Source organism: Danio rerio, chromosome 23, assembly GCF_049306965.1.
Source record: "Danio rerio strain Tuebingen ecotype United States chromosome 23, GRCz12tu, whole genome shotgun sequence".
Classification (NCBI taxonomy): Eukaryota; Metazoa; Chordata; class Actinopteri; order Cypriniformes; family Danionidae; genus Danio; species Danio rerio.
This window is the reverse complement of record NC_133198.1, coordinates 43,257,874-43,278,594: the sequence shown is the minus strand read 5'-3', so window position 1 is coordinate 43,278,594 and position 20,721 is coordinate 43,257,874. Positions and strand designations below refer to the sequence as shown.

Sequence of the window (20,721 nt, the reverse complement as noted above, 5' to 3'; positions counted from 1 at the left end):
AAAAAGAATAGACAAAAGAAAGAAAGTAAAGTCTCACTTCTATCACTCAAAAGTTTTGGTTTCAGTTTGTGTCTATTTAAAGATTCAGTCTGAGATGATCTTCATTTTTCTGTGTTAGTGGAAAAGCTGGCGAGTCAGCCGACCCAATTTATGAGCAGGCAGCGCAAGATTCTTGCGATGACCACCGGCGGAATACCGCTGTTTGTTATGAGACGCAGTTTCAGTGTAAACTTAGTAAAGGCAAGCTTCTTTGGCGATGGTATTAGATTTGACTTTTAGCGGACATTTGTGCTGAACACGCAGTGAATGCAACGCATGGATATTCGGGCGCCTTCTCCATGAAGCGCGTACTCGATTGATCTCAGCTGGTGGATTATTATTCACCACGTGACGTGTCATGATCGCTTTCATCTGCACCTCAATTTTAGGTGGGGTTTGCAAACCTGTGTGCTTTAAGTTTTTACTCTTCTGCCGTTTGCATTTCCTGTGGTCATAAAAGCTCCTTCCCTGTCATCTGACAGCGGAATACCTTGAGTGAATGACAGCTAATATGAACCAATATAGCGGCAGGGAAGAGCGATTCAGCACGTTTTTACAAAAAATCAAAACAGGTCGCACTACAACCATTATCTGCAGTCGCACTAATGCGCCCAAATATATTATGAGGTCGCATAGATTAATTTTCGGGCGCATATGCGACCAAAATGGTCGCAATTTCGAGCCCTGTTGTTAACAACTCAAACCAGGACAAACAGCCTCTCTCCAACATTGTCTTAAAAAATGAAACCAAACTAATTTAACCTCTAACCTAACTCCTGTCCTAACAAACTATACCTCAACTCAAAGATCATTTATTCACCCTGTACACATCTCAATTTAAAAAAAAAATGACAAAAATATTTAAACATATGACTGGTTTCGTAGTAAAAGGTCACATATATCCATTATACCATCAGTAAAAACAACAGATTTATTGTTGGCCTAAAACCTTTGCACAGTGCAAAAGTTCTAAATGTTTAAAACAACACCAAAAACGAATAAAATAAAGATGTTTACCTCTGAAATTGATTTAACGAAGCGAATTCCATCATTTGCTCCTTTGATTTTGGCCAGGCAGTCGCTGAAGTAATCCCAGTAGTCTTTTCTGGAGCCCAGAAATGTTGTTTTCTCCTTTTGGTCGAACTAAGCAAGACAAACGATAACACAACCCTTCAGAGAAATGTCTAACAATCAGACCTGATGAAGAGTAAATGGAAAAGTTTCAAGTTTTTTAGGGACATGTGGGAGCTCATCTAGTTGCAGAAGGGCCTTTGAGTGTATCCGTATGGCCTGCTTCACACCTGGTATTAACCTTCATCTCGGGTGATCAGATCTCAAGTGCTCAGCCGAGATATTTGTCATTTACACCTGATATTAACATGCATCCCCTGTGTTCACTTGTGTTTGGCTTTAATCAGAGCGAAGATTTTCAGAGAAGTGGCTAAATGCATGTCATGGCATGTTAAAGTGAACAAATAATAAAGCACGGGACCATTATAATACCAAAATGAATGGAATGAGTGTTTTTTTTTTTTTAAAGAGGTTTAAAGAGGTTTTTACTATAAAGGTTTATAGTAATAAAATGTACCTGACAATAGTAGTAAAAGGTGATTGTGAAATGTTTTTAAAAAGCAAATGAACACTCTGGCACATCTCTTCCAACTGGGCCATGCCGGCCGACTGAACAGTGCCTAAGCCCGATTCAGAGCACTCACACTTCTCAAATGATCCGGGAAACGGGCCTGGGCACGGTTCGGATAGCATTGTGTGAGTGCACTTTAAGTGTGCAGAATTATTATTATTATTATTATTTATTTATTTTTTGCTTTTTAAGCTTTTCAAGGTTGAATTTACCTGACAATAATTAGAGCAGTTTAAACCAATTGTGAAATATTATTAAGACGTAAATGTACTTTGAAGGGGTTTATTTCTGATGTAAAACTGAGATTACTCATTAGTGCTCAATAATTATAGCTTGAGTATTAATAACGGCTTTTATTATCAACAGTGTTGAAGCTGAATTTGGTTTTAGCTGCTTTTTTAGCTGTATTTTGTGAAAACAGTCACTTTTTTCCAGCATGAAGTTCCAAAATTTTGTAACATTGTAAATGTATTTGCTGTCAATGTGGATCAATTTAATGTCTCAATTTTAAAAAAATGAATGAAAAAAGGTATGTATTTATTACTTAGCCCACATTTTTTATATGAATATGAAATAATTCATTGCCAAAATGAAATATGAAAATATAAAATAAAATATGAAAAATAAAAAAAAACATGAAATAAAGTTTGCTGAGCTGAAAAATCAGCATATTAGATTGAAGTCTAAAAGATCATGTGACTCTAAAGACTGAAGTAATGATGCTGAAAATTCAGCTTAACATAAATTATAATGTTTAAAACTGTAATATTTCACTATATTGCAATTTTTACAATGTTTTGACCAAATAAAAGCAGCCTTGGTGGGTTTCTTTTAATAGAAAAACATCTTAATTACTTTTCTATAATAAAAATTTAATTTCAACACGAAATGACATGATCTGATTATTGAACAAAACGCAGGTGTAAATTTTGGACACTTTTGCACAATTATTTGAGTTTAGTATTTTTTTTTTTTTAAGGGATAGTTTATCCAAAACTAAAATTCTGTCATCATTTACTCTCCCTTAACTTTCACCTGGAAGCCTGTAACCACTGCCTTCTATAGTATTTGTTTTTCCTACTATGAAAGTTTGGGATGCTCCGATCGATCTGTCGTAGATCGGTATAATACTGGCCGATAATCCCATTTAATGACTCAATCGGTACTTGCTGATCTGACCGATCTCATGAACTGATCAAGCATTTGTTTGAGTTTACAAGCAGAGTAAGATACATGTGTGCACCGGGTTATACATAAAGCAGCTAAATAGAGCAGCTATAATACATACAGATGTGGTGCGACTTCTGTTTATACAGTTTATTGGCGCGACTCGTGCGAGTGATGATTTCTTTGTTGCAACGTTTGTATGTCCAGTGTTTTGAACCGCTGTGACATGAGCAAAGCGATCGTCCCTATCTAGTGTCTCATTTAACCATAAGGCCTCTCTCAGAAGCTCTGCAAGTCTCCCACCGGCTCTGTGATGACCAAACATTAGTTAAAATACCCAAATCATGGCAACAAGAGTGAATGAGCAAGAGAATAGACTGAAAGAGGCATAATGAGGGATCCTTTATTTATTCTCTTAGGTAAGTAGAGATCTACACTTAAATATCATACTTAGAGGGAAAATGTGCTTTGTGCATAATACAGCTTGAAGCATCAGAATCGGTACTCAATATCGGCCGATCTCCATGACAAGGAATCGGTACTCTGTATCGGCTGCAAAAATCCTGATCAGAACATCCCTAATGGAAGTCAATGGATACAGGTTTTCAGTTTTCTTCAAAATATCTTCTTTTGTGTTCAACAGAATAAAGAAATTCAAAAAGGTTTGGAACCACTTGAGTGAGAGTAAATTGCAAGTAAATCTTCATTTTGGGGTGAACTATCCCTTTAAACCACACATACACTACATTAGCAGTTTAATTAATACCCTAGTAAGCTGTTCCTGTTTATGATTAGGAGTCAGGTGCATGAAAATAATTCCCATGAATCTTAGAAAACTGTTTACATGTGTGTTTTGTGTCTCTGACCTGAAGCAGATACTCCAGCTTGTAGGAGAACTTGTGCAGATTGGAGCTGTCATCAGTAATGGGCTCACCGCTCTCTTTATACTCCTTTGTCAGTTCGGAAACAGCATCTGTAAGAAAAGACCATCAAAAACAAGCAAATTTAACAACCTAAATGACATAAAAACATGAACACACACATCTGCACGGCAAAAAAATTGCTTTTCCTACATAAAGTGAAAAAGTTGGGCCTTGTTGTTATTTACAGTCTTGTTTTACACTGCAGTGCAAATACGTTTTTTAAATTAGATTTTTGGACTGGAAACAAGATAAAAACTCCAAAAATTCTAAAATTAAGAGACACTTTTTAGAAAAGTAAAAAAAATGTTTTATTTTTAGAAATAGTAAGTTAAAATTAAGAGAGTCTTTCCTTAATACAAGTTCATTTGGCGTAAGCAAAATAAATGTACTTCAAACTGAAAACAAAGTACTTTCCTTACTCTATTAGCAGATTATTAAACTTGTTTTAAGGGAAAAACTCACTTAACTTTTAACTATTATATCTAAAAACCAAACATTATTTTTTACATGACTAGAAAATGCTTCTTGTTTTAAGAATTTTTAGATATTTTAAGGAGAACATGACAAAAACTCCAAGTAAAAAAGCATTTTTGCTAAACTAAATACCAACAAAGCCCCAGCTTTATAGTCCTTTTTCAAGGCCTGACAAAAAATCCATCTTTAACCATGTTTGGTCATATTTCCTCCACCCGCCTTTAATCCACTTCAGGAACCGAAATGGCACATATGAGTGATGAACTCTGATGCGCAGCTCTCTTTCGTTTTGCGTTTCTCTTTCCCCCATGTTTAAAGTTAAAACCCCTGTGAATCGCAACTGCACGTGCTCCAGCATGGACGTCTCTTTGTCACTCTCTAAACAATGACTCTGCCTGGGTCATGACGGCGCACACACACACATATCCGTACCGCGCAGATCTCTGATAATCCTCTGGATCTGACTGTCCCCGACTGCAGCACCAGTGGCCATGGTCTGACTAGCTTCCTGCTGGAGGTGTCAAGAGGTCATCGGTAGACTTCTGAGAAAAAGAAGGACAAAAGATGACAAATGATTGACGTACACACTATATTTAGTTACAAAAAAAGCATCATGTTAGTGATTAATTCATGTTAGTATAAGAATCACACCAGTGATTTTAGCAGGCGTTTGCAAGTCAAAGCATCACTGCAGCCCAACCCAACTGTATCAAATGAAATGAGTGGCGTTAACTCAAAATGTACTGAAAGTTGATTTTACTCATTTTGAGTTTTGAACTCAGCGTTGAAGGTGATGAGTTAATTAAATACTTCATTACTTCAACTTAAATGGAGTAAGTTCACAGTGCTCATATAGATTAGGTTTTTAACTAACCAATAATTTAATAGTTTGTAGCAATCGGTTTCCTCAAATGGTTTGAGTTGCCTTTACTTATTGGGTTTTACAGTACTCGATTGGTTTGAGTTCTCTTTATTTATTGGGTTTTACTAAGCTCAAATTGCTTCATTTACTCAAATGGATTAAGTTTACAGTACTTTTTAGGTTTAGTTATTGAACTTAAATGGTTTGTTGCAGGCGAGGCAGTGGCCCAGTAGGTAGTGCTGCCGCCTCACAGCAAGAAGGTCGCTGGTTCAAACCTCGGCTCAGTTGGTGTTTCTGTGTGGAGTTTGCATGTTCTCCCTGCCTTCGCGTGGGTTTCCTCCGGGTGCTCCGGTTTCCCCCACAGTTCAAAGACATGCGGTACTGGTGAATTGGGTAGGCTAAATTGTCTATAGTGTATGAGTATGTGTGTGAATGCGTGTGTGGATATTTCCCAGAGATGAGTTGCGGCTGGAAGGGCATCCGCTGCGTAAAAACTGGCTGGATAAGTTGGCGGTTCATTCCGCTGTGGCGACCCCGGATTAATAAAGAGACTAAGCTGACAGGGAAATGAATGAATGAATGGTTTGTTGCAATCAGTTTCCTCAAACGGTTTGAGTTACCTTAATTTTTTGGGTTTTATAGTGTACTATTGAGTTGGCATCAGATATTACATCATTTTTAATTAGCAAAATGCGGTTTAAAATATTATTTTTGGCAATGTATGCAGTAAACTGTTAAATTTCAATGCAAAAAGAGTCTTGTTTTTAGTCCAAATAGGGCTGGGCAAAAACGCAATCTCAATTAATTATTTTTCCAAATTGAACAATTATGATACATATTTCAACATAATTTATTAATTGTTCCAGATTAAAAAAAGTCTCCTAACAATGACTGAAGCCACAAATTATAGGGTTGATTAAATAGCACTACCTATTTTTAGAGGCCGATAACTTTTGGTGGCTGAAAATTCAATGCATCTCTAATATCAACATCCTTCTAAATTCCCATTGTTGTACATTTCTGCTGTGTGATTGGCTCTTAGATCAATATAAAGTAAAAAAGCTCATCATTGTTATCGACATAAATTTTATCATAATTCGATATTGTATCGTTTAACGGCCCAGACCTGGTCCAAACATCTGAAAAGTTTTTAAATCAAGAAGCATTTTTTTAGACAAGTACTAAATAGAGTTGTGTTTTCAGAAATGTTAAGATAAATATCAAAATTAAGTGTGTTTTTTTTTTCTTAAAACAAGTCATATAAGACATACAGTGGAAGGAAATGTTGCGTCTTGAAGGAGCACGATGCTACATGAATAAACATGAACAACACTGGACATAAGTGCTATTTTAAACCTATAACTATCATTCTTGAGAAATATAACTATACTAACTACACTAACTACTAACTGTACATATACATATACTATAAATACATAACATAAGACAGACTATAAATGTTCTCTTACATTAGACAGAAAAATATTGTGCAAGATTTTGTGTAAAAGAGACACTTAAGGTTGAAGAAAACAAGTACATGAAATGTGGTACATTCACAGGTAAACATTGTTTTTTCTTATTAAGTCCTTGTACAATGGAGTTTAAGTAAAGTGTCTGGTGCATATGGAGAGAAATGTGTTTCTACAGATGGTTTGTCAAGCCCACTCACCAGTAAAAACACTCTTCTGTCTATATGCACTCTCTATATGTAAAGTGCACTCTTTATGGGTAAAGTGACAATGCATATAGAGAGAAGAGTGTTTCTACAGGTGGTTTATCAGGCCCTCTCACCTGTAGAAACAATTTACTGTTTATATGGACCCTATATGAAAAGTGCACTCTCTATAGGTAAAGTGTCCGGTGCATATAGAGAGAAGAGCATTTCTACAGGTGGTTGGTCAAGCCCACTCACCTGTAGAAACACTCTTCTGTCTATATGCACTCTCTGTGGGTAAAGTGACGATGCATACAGACAGAAGAGTGTTTTTTACGGGTGGCTTTTCAGGTCCACTCACCTGCAGAAACACTCTTCTCTGTTTTTATGAACTCTATATGTAAAGTGCACTCTCTATAGATAAAGTGTCCGGTGCATATAGAGAGAATGGTGTTTCTACAGGTGGTTTGTCAAGCCCACTCACTTGTAGAAACACTCTTCTCTCTATATGCACTCTCTATAGGTAAAACGTCTGGTGCTTATAGAGAGAATAGTGTTTCTACAGGTGGTTTGTCATGCCCACTCACCTGTAGAAACACTCTTCTCTCTATATGCACTCTCTATAGGTAAAACGTCTGGTGCTTATAGAGAGAATAGTGTTTCTACAGGTGGTTTGTCATGCCCACTCACCTGTAGAAACACTCGTCTCTCTATATACACTTTCTATATGTATAGAACCCTCTCTATAGGTAAAGTGTCCAGTGCATATAGAGAGAAGAGGGTTTCCATGGGTGGTTTGCCATGCACACTTCAGAAAAGAAAGCATTTTATGGCTGTGAATTAATACATGTTTTACTTGTTGGACCTAGCTTATAGAGGATCCAAATAAACAAGCAAAGCAGTGTTCATTCTCATGCTTGATTAAACATTATAGGGCTGGTTTACTTAAGTGCACAAATTAGGGTGTGATAAAAATGCTGATGCAGTGGAAAGTTCTCTGTGTTTACTGATAATCCTATAATTATAAAAGCACAGACACAGCAGCTATTTTTTTCTTTATGACCAACACATTCTACAAAGAAAGAGCAGCGTGTATATTCTGTTTCTTAGTAATTGATATGCTGGAGAAAATGAGCAGAAAAACGAATTCTCTCTCTTCTGTCACATGCTCTGTGTTCTTTCTCTAACTCTCACAGCATGTCCAAATAATTATCTTGGCAATAAGTAATGGCCCAAACACCAGCAAACTGACAACCACAATCCTTAGTGCTTCAGAAATTGAGGAGAAAATAGACAGACAGGTTGAATATATGATATTTTGTATGTCTTGCTAACAGTATAAACATTAAGGTTAATGGTCCATTTAAGCAATATATTATTTGATTTTCTACGGAACAAACCATCGTTATACAATAATTTGCCAAACTAACCTAGTTAAGCCTTTAAAAGTCACTTTAAGCTGAATACTAGGATCTTAAAAATATATCTAATCAAATATTACGTACTGTCTTCATGGCCAAGATAAAATAAATCAGTTATTAGAAATGCATGGCTAAACATATTTTGCGCTGTCAAACTGACATCATCAGAGAAGGACTGCCATTCCAGAGTGGAAGTAAATTGGTTAGTAGTAAAATAGTAGATTACTCGGTTGCCGAGCTGATATGATGCATTTGTTCCATTATATCTGAAATAGGGCTGCAAAATATTTCATTTCAGCATCAATATTATCACAATGTAAAAAAATCTGTAATAGTAGTAAAATAGTAGATTGGTTGATTAAAGATTATCAAAACAAACAGTTACTTGTACATGGATTGACTTTGTACACTGATTTATTTGTTAAATTTAGGACTAACAATGTCTGTTGCGCGCACACACACACACACACACACACACACACACAAAGGGACATATATATATATATATATATATATATATATATATATATATATATATATATATATATATATATATATATATAATTTTTTTTTTTGGCATCTATATTGTAATAAGTGCTACAGAAATAAAAATGACTGGACAAGCCAGTTTCGTGGTCACTTGGATCCCTCAAACTGAGAGTCAGAGTCTGGATTAGGAATCTCAGTATTCCCTCTGCATAACTATTATTGCCGAAATAGCTATTTTCTTATCCACATTTAGAAATGTGCAACATTAACAATCTCGTTGCATGAATAAAAATGTTATGAAAGCTGAAATACAGAGAGGCATCAATCAGCTGTGACACTATAAAGGAACTACTAAAATGGCACATTACAAGCTAAAAACCAACTTAAGACATGTCAACCCACTTCTCCAATCTATTTTAATAGCTGGTAGACAGGAGATATGTTTATATACACACAGTTGAAGTTAGAATTACTAATTATTCAAACAGAAATTAAGGGGAAAAAAACAGAGAGGCAAATAATTCAGTAGGGCTAATAATTCTGACTTCAACTGTGTGTGTGTGTGTGTGTGTGCGTGTGTGTGTGTGTGTGTGTGTGTGTGTGTGCATGCACATATGTAAATAGATAACTATATGCAACAAACAAAACATAATTTGAATTGTATCACTATTTTTATTATTAATTGTTTTAATCTTTTTCTTTTCAATAAGATAAAGAAAAAAAAACTGTTGAAATAAATGTTAAAAACTCACTTTTTCTCTTTTATGCTATTCAGGAGCCATGTGCACACACTGACAGGTCAATCTGCTTGTCTCTATCTCTCATTCAAGTTGAGGTTGCATTAATGGCATGGCATTTTGTACAGTGTTGCTAAATCATTTTAGATGTGTAAAATATGTAATATATGGACAACATCAAATGTATAACATACACAGCAAAGGAAAAGGGAAAAAAAGGAATAAGAACAGACAGTATCTCTACAAATTATAACAATTACAAGAATAAAATGTGTAGATTATTAAAATAAGACAAATGAGTTAATGACCCATTTCTAAAAATGTACAAATATTCTGCAGCCAATTTAGATGTGATTTCGTCCCCCAAAATATTTAGTAAAAGTTTGAGTTTTTTACATTAAAGAATTAATTGTTTTACGTCTCGTTCGCTCTCACGGCTGTGCGAATAAAATTAACGACAGCTTTGAAAACAACAGCAAAACCAGTACATGTCTATTTAGAAACCGTGGGCGGACACAAAAACTTGCAGTTCTCTGTGGGTCTGTAGAGCATGTGAGTGTTGACAGTTCATGCACACACAGAACCCGCAGTATGAAACGGCTAAAGGAGAGAAGGTTTTCCACTATGTAATCGCTCACGAATGTTTGGTTATGTTGGTCAGACATTTCTATGGAAATGCTCATATATAACAGGCATGGGACGATAACCGTTTCCAAGGTCTGGAAAAGTCAAGGTTTTAAAACCGTCATGCTATACCCTTCCTAAGGTGTGTATGATTTTTTTGTTACGTTTTTTGTTTTTTAGAACATCAGTATCTCCAGCAAAAAAATAAGAAAATATCCAAAGATGCCATTTTACATTGTAAAAAATCTGTGTTTGAAACCAATGAAGACAGCAGAAGTCAATAATTCATTCAGCCTGACATGTTTACTGTTCCAAAATATTTTCAATGTTTATATTGTGTTCAAAAGGTAAAAACTTTTAGTTTTTTTTTTACTCAGACATTTAAAAAGAATGTATTTTAGAGCAGTAATCACAATAACGTGAAACGTCACCATCAGAATCTTATAAAGCCCAATGCCTAATATATAACCCTAAAAGCTAAATGTCTCTCTTACACCTTAAGCTACTACGCAGTTTATTTGTTGTATATTCCTTAAATAACATTTACTTTCAGCATGTATTATTTGTTTATGAAAATATCTGATCATACAGAATATCAAGTTACAAATTGATCACAAAAGACATATGTAACCGGGGTTGAACAGACAAAATGCTTTTTATATATGTATATATAACAATATTATTTATTTAACGATAATAAGCATATTTCTGTACTGTCTAATTACACAATAACGCTATAAACAAGTGCTTATGAAATGTAAACAAACATCAGCGTCCTTTCACTCACTTCTTTGACTTACACTTTATAGCTTGTGTTCATAGAAACGAACGAATATTTCAAAATAGCGTGTTTATGTTGTCATATAAGCTTAAATTGCTAAAATAACGAACACAAGTTCAACAATATAAAAGTTCAACCAACAACTCACTCCCTCACAAGCGTCAACAGCCAGCCATGAGAAACGTTAGGCTCCTCTGACATGTCATATTTATTCCGAATACACTTTTCAGACTGGAGTTAGTATGCATATAATAATGCTGCAAGTTGGTTAAATGTGTGATAAATGTCTTGAAAGTGTTAAAAGAAACGAACATACTTGTGCTTTGTTGTTATTGTCCTTTACATCACGGCACGACCTACTTTTTGATTGACAGACATCTCCGCCATTGAAGTCTTCGCCTTCTTCTTCTTCTCAGGAGTGTTATTGGCGGTTGGCATATAACTTCTAAGCGCATTATCGCCATCTGCTGGTTAGGAGTCTGACTCTGGGCCACGCTTACAATACACCTTTAGAAAAGCTAAAAATAAATAAATAAATATATAAAATACTTGCACCACTTCTATCTAAATTCTAAAATTAATCCTTGTTAAAATTAATCCTTGTACAATAAAAATCGCAGTAATAATACATCAACTGACGTCTATCAGCTGCTGCAATATCGTTTGTATATTGTTTATCATTTTTTGCCTCCGTTTTTATTTGTTTTATTCAATGCCTTAATATCTGGCAAAGAGGAATTAACATTCATTGTAAGGTTTATTAGGAGTTCAAAATAAAAAAAAAAAACAAAAGTAAATGATGTATATAAATAATATATAACATTTGCAGCTCTATTTGTTTTATAAGATTCTGCTTCTAGAACATTAATATTGTATAACTGCAAATTCAGTAGATACTCAAAATGCCGAAACTCAAAAGACATCCTTTAAATAAAGTTCAAATAACACAACAGGAGATCAATGTGGACAACATTAGTTTTGTCTTCCTAACTTTCAGACCCATAAAGAGAATTACTGCTAGATAGCGATCACCTGGGCCCGGTTTTTCAAAAGGGGTCCTCCCAATTAGCCAATCCGGGCCTGCCTGTATATCAGAATATATAATTTATTGCTTAACTCATTTTATCATGGTAAAACAACACAAAAATCGAAAAACAACACGTCAATCTCCTCCTGAAGCTCCGACGTCTGCTTTGAGAAGCTGTCAATCAACTGTCAATTACAATGACACGCCCTGTTTTTATAGCATTAAACCCCTGCAAGGATGTTTCTAGAAGATTAGTAAGAGCTTGATTAGCTGGCCCAGGTGTGTCTCATTGGGGTTGGAACTAAACTTTGCAGGACACTCCAGGACAAAGTTTGGACACCCTTCGGCTCAAGTCTCCTTCATTAACACAGAGGAGGCAGGCTTTATGACTTGTACTGCAACCAGTCCCCAGGGGGCGATCTGACAAACAGGAGCATCACTCAAAATGAGGCATGAGACACTTGATGAAGACCCACCTACTAGTTCAGGAGCCAGTTATTAATCGCTATATGGCAAATAAAGCCTGTCTTCTAGTACAGGAGCCAATCACTGATCGCTATACGATACTCCGCGGGAGGGGCTTAAATCAGGCATGAGTTTCTTCAGATTTTGTGTGATTCGAACAGTTAGAAATGAAACTAAATAGCCAGTTGTTGTTTATTTTTATTGGTGATTCCTAATGTGAAATTTAATAAGCTTGGCAACAAATTTTGGAGTATTTGATGTTCCCCATTTAAACAGAATGGCTGAGTACACTGTCCAATTGGAGTTTCAAAGATGGCCGCCAAGTGAAATTACTTGCCTTAAAGGGACTTTGTATAGTCTGCTCAAAAAAAAAGGAGAGAACACTAAAATAACTCATCCTAGACCTATATGAATGAAATATACTTACTAAATATACTACTTTATTCTTAACATAGTTGAATGTGCTGACAACAAAGTCCCCAAAAAATTAGCAATAGAAATCAAATTTATTAACCCATGGAGGTCTGGATTTGGAGTCACACTCAAAATTGAAGTGGAAAAACAAACGACAGGCTGATTCAACTTAATGTAATATAATAAAACAAGTAAAATGAGGCTCACTAGTGTGTTTGTGGCCTTCACATGCCTGTATGACCTACCTACAATGCCTGGACATGCTTCTGATGAGGTCTCCTGAGGGATCTTCTCCCAGCCCTGGACTAAAGCATCCGCCAACTCCTGGACAGTCTGTGGTGTAACGTAGCATTGCTGGATGGAGCGAGACATGATGTCACAGATGTGCTAAATTGGATTCAGTTCTGGGGAACGGGCAGGCCAGTCCATAGCATCTATGCCTTCATCTTGCATGAACTGCTGACACACGTCAGCCACATGAGGTCTAGCATTGCCTTGTAGTAGGAGGAACCCAGGGCCAACCACACCAAAATATGGTCTCACAAGGGGTCTGAGGATCTCATCTCGGTACCTTATAGCAGTCAGGCTACCTCTGGCAAGCATATCAAGAGATATGCAGCCCTCTAAAGAAATGTCACCCCCCACACCATTACTATCCCACTGCAAAACTGGTCATGCTAGAGCAGGGGTGGCCAACCCTGTTCCTGGAGAGCCACCTTCCTGCAGATTTCAGTTGCTACCCATATCAAACACACCTGCCTGTAATTATCATGTGGTGTTCAGGTCCTTATTAATTGGTTCAGGTGTGTGTGCCATCCTGAATGAGCTGCACTACCTGGGGCCTGTTTCAGTAAGGAGGTTCAAACAACTCGGAGTTTAAACTTGAACTCTGAGTTGATTTACCGAGAGATTAAAAACTCTGAGTTTTGGGTTTCAGAATCGCTGATCTGAGCTGGGTCAATCAACTTTGAGTAGACCAACTCAGAGTTAAGCGCGTACACCGTGACTATAAAAAGGCATTATCAATGGAGCGCAGATATTACGAGTGACCATGGCAACATCTTAAAAAAAGAGATCAGCATTTCTTTCTCCGGGTGAACTTGATCTGCACATGCAAAGTTATAGCAAATATGAGTGTATATATTTAAAAAGAAGCAGCCATCAGTGAAACAGAGACAGCGTGGGAAAACAGCTGCTCAAGTTAATGCGTAATTTTATATTTTAAGTATTTAAACATTTAAGTATAATAAAATAAGTAATGTAATGTGTGACGTTTATTCTTTTTTTCTAAACTTTTCTACACTTTTATCAGTTTCATTAGATTTAACAGTGCACTTGTTGTGTGTCTGCCTTCTTATTGATCAAGTGATAGAGGTTGATATAACATTAAGAAGGTAAGCGGTAATAAAATATTTTTAGACAGAATAATAATCTATTAATCTAGTAACAGTTCATGTCGAAGGTAAAGCTAATTATTTATGAAAAAAAAGGACAAGCCTCGTACGTGACTTTGTTCTGTGTGTGACAAAAATGTAGGCAATATCTATGTTTCCATCAAAATACAGGCTATTACGTAAATTTGTGCAAAACTGGAATAACGCCTAAAAATAAAGCAGCGTTTTTATCCAAAGAGTCGAAGAGAACACAATCGTCACTTCCTGATTAACTTGCGCCAAATATCAACAGTAAAAACAGAGTTTACTGCGGTAGAAGAAGCTGCGTCAATGATTTTTTATTAAATTAATGTACTTGCGCTTCAGAAGACAATTGACACACAATGAACACGTGGAGGCGTTTAAAGCCAGACGCGGAGATCTTGACACGCTCCAGACGCTCGGAGGTAATTAATAATATACACTAATACTGAAACAGTTCAGGCATTTTAGAATGACTTAAACAACATTTAAGATGTTCTGCAGTGTGCTCAGTCTGCTGGTTTGTCCATTCACACACATTTTCATCATCATCTCTAACAAACCTTTTTTTAATGTATATACTGTAGTTTGTTAAGTGCACTTCGTAGTTTATGTGCATCTTATCAAATAAAAGTTTAACCCTCTCAGTTATGCACATGTTTTATTATGCATATTTTCAAAAGTTATGTGAATTATGACGTTTCCATTAATCGTTTTTATGGCCATCTCCAAAATGAGCTCTAAAATAGGTGTGTGGAAACGTAAGGCTAATGCGAGAAATACGCTTCATCTTTAAAAAAGGGGAGGAGACCGACAGAAACTCAGAGTTTAGAGAATAAAACCTGCTCCGGACCAGGTTAGATTAACAGAGTAAGTTACCACAGTAACTGACTCTGAGTTAAAGTTACCTTTCTTTTAGAAACAGGCTTGACTTACCCTGATTTCTTGAGTTTAACAAACCTGCCATTTTGAAACGGAAAACTTAGAGTTTCTCTCATTTCAGGGTTAAAATACTCTGAGTTTTCACTTAACCTCCTTTCTGAAACAGGCCCCTGAGCCACTTGTGTGGGTTGTAGACTCCAGTTATTATTTAGGTATATTACTATTAAATAACGTTATATTTCCTCTTTCTGCCAAACACACCTACTCAGTACATGGGTTATAGGCTACGTATGTGGTTCTATTTATTATAAAAGGAAGTGAAATTTATACAAAAGAGAAGGCAGAAGACAATTCACTTTCTGAGCGTAAGGCAGCAAGACTGAAACACAAACGTTTTGAGGGAAAATGCTTTTATTTATTTTTCCATCAGATTTGTTTTAATGCCATTAGAGAGGAGACACAGCAAGATCAACAGGTAAGATCAAAATGGCATGCCTCATTTAGTATTTTATTACCTTGATAAATTTAGCTAAATTGATTAAAAGATTTATAAGTTTGTTCTAGTTTTGTCTTAAAGGGGTAGTTCACCCAAAAATAAAAAAATAATTTGCTTGCATTTAACTTCTTTTAAATTAGTCTGTTTTGTTTTTGAAGCGTATTTGAAAAATGTAATCCTGTAACCATTGACATGCATAATGGACAAACAAATCCTATGGAAGTTAATGGTTACCGGTTTTCATCATTTTTTTTCTTAAATATATTATCAAAAGGATTCAAAAAAGAATTGGAGCATGTCAAGGATGAGTAAATGATGGTAACTTTCAATTTTAAGAGATCTATCCTTTAAAGAAAAGAGTCACTGCATTTAAGTTTGTTTCAATTCCCCACAGAAAACATCTATAAAGAGTTTAAAGATCTGGACCACACTGACCTGGGTCAGTCTGTGACTGCAGAACAAAATGACTCTGAACAACACAACATATGACTACGATGATGACTATGAGGACCAGTTGTGCCGCAAAGACGACGTGGTCAAATTTGGATCCATTATTATCCCGCTGTTTTTCTCTATAGTGGTTGTGATGAGCTGCATTGGGAACGTCCTGGTCTTGATCATCCTGGCGCTTTACGAGAGTCTGAAATTCCTGACCAATGTGTTCATCCTCAATTTAGCTCTGTCAGATCTGCTGTTTACTTTTGGCCTTCCATTCTGGGCTTCATACTTCATCCATGGTTGGACGTTTGGAGAGATTGGCTGTAAAGCGGTCAAGTTTCTGTTCTACGTGGGCTTTTACAGCAGCGTGTTGTTCTTGACTCTCATGACCATTCAGCGCTACATGGCAGTGGTTCATCCTCTGTCCGATTGGGAGAAATGCAGATGCTTTTCAGTCGCTCCCATTATCATTTGGATGATGAGTGGAACGGCTGCGCTGGTTGGTGCACATTATAGCAAAATCCTGAAAGATCTGAACAACACATACTGTGAATATGAAAGTATTAAAGTCAAATCAGGCATTGCTTATTTCCAGAACGCTTTTTTCTTCGCTGCATTTCTAATTATGGGTTTCTGCTATTGCCGAATGCTTCAGACTATAACAAATGCACGCACCAGTAAAAGACACAAGACCGTTCGATTAATTTTCTCCATCGCTCTGGTGTTTTTCATTGGTTGGGCTCCATATAACATTGCTATGTTCCTGAGATCTTTGACCGATCAGAATATCCCTCCATTCACCATCTGTGAAGTAAGTAAAGGAGTCGACTACGCATATTACCTTTGCCGTTTGCTAGCTTTCTCACACTGCTGTCTGAATCCAGTGTTTTACGTGTTTGTTGGCGTAAAGTTTAGGAATCACCTGTATATGATTCTGGAGAAGATCTTGAAAAAAAAAAAAAAACTCGATTCCAGTCAGGGCAGAATGGCAAAAAATCAGTCACAAGGTTCAATGTACTGAGAGAAAACTCGAGCACTTTAACCGAATTCAACCAACTGTGAGTTCTTCAGAATGTACATACTGTAGAGATTCAACCCGGCTGGAAATTTTGGTGTAGCAAATGTAGCATTTTTTTCATATTACTACCTGATTGTTCAACACAATCTTAGGGCAATTCGTAACTTTCTCATTTAGTGGCTAATTCGTATGAATTCATACGATCTAATTCGTACATTTTAGTACGATTTGCTCTTCCCCCAATGACGGTTGGGATTAGGGGTGGGGTTAGGTGCCACGCCTCTTTTTTAAAATCGTACAATTTCGTACGGATGAACTCGTATGAATTTGTACGAATTAGCCACTAAACTGGCAAAACGTAAAATACTTACGTTTTCGTGTGAGATCAGGCTGGATTGTTAGTTTTATTTCTCCCCAGTTGACACTTTAATGTCAAAACATTGCCAAATTGTCAAAAAAGCTAATTGTTTTGATGTCAAAACCTTTACGTCCATTTGACATCCAGCGCAATCTCAAGGCAATTCGTAACTTTTCGATTTAGTGACTAACTCGTATGAATTTGTACATTCTAATTCGTACAATTTAGCACGATTTGCTTATCACCCAATAACGATTGGGGTAAGGCGTGGGGTTGGATGCCACGCCTCCTTTTTGAAATCGTACTTTTTTGTATGACTGAACTTTGTACGAATTTGTACAAATTAGCCCCGCAGCTGATAAAACGTAAATTAATTACATTTCCTCGTGAGATCAGGCTGGATATCCACACGATGTTGCCCTTTTGATATAAAATAATGACACAAATAGTATTACAATGTTTGAAGAATTATTCATCTGAAAGTTTAAATTACAAATTTACACAGAATTGTGTATCACCACCATGCATGTAAACTATTTTGATGTCAAAACGTCATGAAATTCACAACATTAGCGTCAAAAATTGCCCAGCAGGCATCCAAAGCCATAAGACGTTAATATTATGTTAGAGTTAGGTTGTGATATCAGGTGACCAAACATCAATGTACTTTTGACTTCCAATAATGCGTCAAGAGACGTTGATATTTGGTTGCTTTTAGGTTGCATCGGTAAATGATCAAAATCCAAAGGAGGCAACATGTTAACACAAAGTCATATTGACGTCAAATACTGACATTTATTCGTCGGGTATGGCAATCAAAATCCAACGTCTGATAGACGTCATAATGGTAACGACCACACAACGCCAAGCTGTAACATCATTAGACGTTGATATTTGGTTGTTTTTAGGTTGCGTTGGTAAGTGACCAAAATCCAACATCACATTAGCTATGTTTCCATCCACCTATTTTTATGTGCATTTACATATGCTCATAAAAAAGGGGTTGATGGAAATGCCAAGATGCACACAAATTTTGAAAATGCGCATAAAAAACTTATGCGCATAACTGAGTAGGATAAACTTTTTATTCGATAAGAAAAGATGCGCACAAACTACAATGGAAACACTTGCGCACAAACTACAGCATGCGCATTAAAAAAGGTCATGTGATTTTGCTATAAGAGATCATGTGATAAAAATGTGTGTGCATAGACAAATCATCGGGCTGAGCAAAATGCACGCACCAGTAAAACTGAACTGTTGTTTTGGCCATTCTAAAATGTCTTAAAGTTTAATTAATAGTATTCTTATGTTATTAATGACCTCCAGAATCCAGAGCGTCTGTGCTCAGTGTCTGACACCTTCAAACGCCACCGCACGTTTACTGTGTGGCAGGATGTGTGTCAGCAAGTCATTTATTAGATGAAGAAAAGATTGACGCAGCTTCTCCTACTGCAGCCAATTCAGTTTTTACTGTTGATATTTTGCTACAGTTAATCAGGAAGTGACGATTTTGTTCACTTTGACTCATTGGATGGAAACGCTGCTTTATTCACATGGCTTTTATTCGATAATCCAGTTTTGTGCATAAAGTACAAAGGGGTACAAAGTTAATCTAACATCATGTTTACGTCCTGTGCCTGCTGGGTGATTACAGGACTGTGCTGTCATTAATTTTTGGCATGTTATTTTGACGCCAGGGTTACTTTTTAATCTAGTCGTTTTCACATCAAGGTGACAACAACTCGCTTTGCATTTTTACATCTTTATTTACGCTTTTTTTGATGTTGTGTTGACATCAAGATGATTATTGGCTTTCTTTTGACACTTTGCAGAGCATTTTTGCTCATTTTACAACAACTGTTTAATATGCATGATTTAAAGTAATGAAATATTACACAGTTGCAAAAATCGTTTACAGGTAACGTTGCAAAATCATGTTTTAAAGAGCTTGTAAAAAAAGGTTATTCCTTTTTGTAGTTGAAGTTCTCATTTTTAAGGTCATTAAAATGTGTTCAGTTTTAGTTTGTTTTGTCATTAAATAGCATTAAAGCCTTTGTCTATTTATTTACTTTTAAATGACTTTATGACTTATATGTGTGTATGTGTGTCACTGCCTGTGTTGTATACATGTATTGCATAATAAATAAAATTTCAACAATTTCCAATTTCAACATGTTAAAAATACCGCCAGCTGGTTTCATTCTGAACATTTGTCACATTTATGAGTGGAATAAAGAGATGCATAAACGGGCAAACCTAAAGTCAGAAAAGAATTACAGTGCCATACCCAAAACATGCAACAAGCTTTACATTCACAATTAGCTTTACATCCTCATAAGCCGTTAAAACATTCACATTGCACATTATTTTTGAGAAAATTTTGGCAAAACACAAAACAATTCTTGTTGTCTCTTCAAATCTACAAGTTGCTTGTGATGTCTTTACTACTGGCAAAAATAAAGTCAAAACAAACATTTTTATTGGCAATTTGAGAGCATGTGACTGTTCTCTAATGATTAATATGTACATATATTTATACAAATTAAACTTTTTTGTCATCATTAAGTCACCCTCCACTTGTTCCTGTTTAAATCTCTTAGTTCTGTTGAACACAAAAGAAAACTGGTATGGTTTTTTATAGTTTTATCCCCCTGATATATGTCAATGGCTACCATTTTTCAAAATATCTTCTTTTCTGTTTTGTTCAACAATAGGGTATATGCCGAAGCATGCTAATGGGACTTTGAATTTGTTAGTAACCTGGGTTAAGCGCTTCCGGTCAAAATTGGCGCATTTAAGGTCTGTTTTCTTTAAAAATCTGCAATCTCCACTGGCTGATTAATATCCGATATAAAGTGGGTCTCAGATTGTACAAGAAGCACTGCATTAAATTACATTTTCCCCCACCATGTCTTTATAATATGAGCTTTTATTTTACCCCAGTATTTTCAATGGAGCTTCAGCGCTATCCTGCCGATTCTGACAGGCACGTGCGAGTAAACGGCTTTTTGTCTCGTTTTACATTTGAGCAACTAAATGAATGCCAAAGTCTGTTTAACTGAATGTATTTTAATTACATTACAACATCAATGCTGTAAAAGGAACCGTATAAAATGGAAAAAGAATTCACAATAACAGGTCACCGGAAGATTATCAGTATGGGAAAAACACTAGCTTGGCATATACCTTATTTTTAAGTTTGGATGATATAAACCATCTCTTTAAAGCCAGTTTACCCACATGTGCATTTGCTTGTTTAAAATGTCTATTTTATCTAAAGTATTAGATTACATTATCATTATTATTATATTAATCTGCCCAGTTGGTGGAATGAACTCCTTAACTGCATCAGAACGGCAGAGTCACTCGCTGTTTTCAAGAAACGATTAAAA

General features: G+C 36.0%; 2 protein-coding genes across 8 annotated transcripts in view; one reads left to right on the top strand and one right to left on the bottom strand.

The window, feature by feature from the left end:
* fyco1a (FYVE and coiled-coil domain autophagy adaptor 1a) overlaps nt 1-20,721 on the bottom strand; it is an 89,366-nt gene that overhangs the window by 67,901 nt on the left and 744 nt on the right. The window contains exons 1-4 of one of the 4 annotated variants that reach the window (XM_068216950.2): nt 10,962-11,223; nt 4,678-4,787; nt 3,715-3,821; nt 1,057-1,182 (exon numbers count right to left, since the gene is read on the bottom strand). In XM_068216950.2, coding sequence (XP_068073051.1) covers nt 1,057-1,182; nt 3,715-3,821; nt 4,678-4,738 — 294 coding nt within the window. In that variant the 5' untranslated portion in view covers nt 4,739-4,787; nt 10,962-11,223. Of the gene's footprint in view, nt 1-1,056; nt 1,183-3,714; nt 3,822-4,677; nt 4,788-10,961; nt 11,224-20,721 lie in introns of those variants that run through there. The other 3 variants (XM_009297090.5, XM_009297091.5, XM_073939341.1) reach the window with 3 other exon arrangements.
* On the top strand, nt 9,934-19,489 carry xcr1a.1 (chemokine (C motif) receptor 1a, duplicate 1). 4 transcript variants are annotated; one of them, XR_012398341.1, is made up of 3 exons: nt 9,934-10,174; nt 15,907-18,396; nt 18,574-19,489. XR_012398341.1 is itself a non-coding variant. In XM_073938424.1 (2 exons), exon 2 carries the CDS (start codon nt 15,976-15,978, stop codon nt 16,969-16,971), a length of 996 nt encoding a protein of 331 aa, XP_073794525.1. In that variant the 5' UTR covers nt 9,934-10,174; nt 15,907-15,975; the 3' UTR covers nt 16,972-19,489. The 4 variants fall into 4 exon arrangements, 2 of the variants coding, with proteins under 2 accessions (XP_073794525.1, NP_001373398.1); XR_012398340.1 differs by lacking the exon at nt 9,934-10,174 and adding an exon at nt 15,321-15,491; XM_073938424.1 differs by having other exon boundaries at nt 15,907-19,489.

Coding starts and splice junctions, on each gene's coding strand:
- xcr1a.1 (XM_073938424.1), top strand. CDS start 15,976: ATGACTCTGAACAACACAACATATGACTACGATGATGACTATGAGGAC.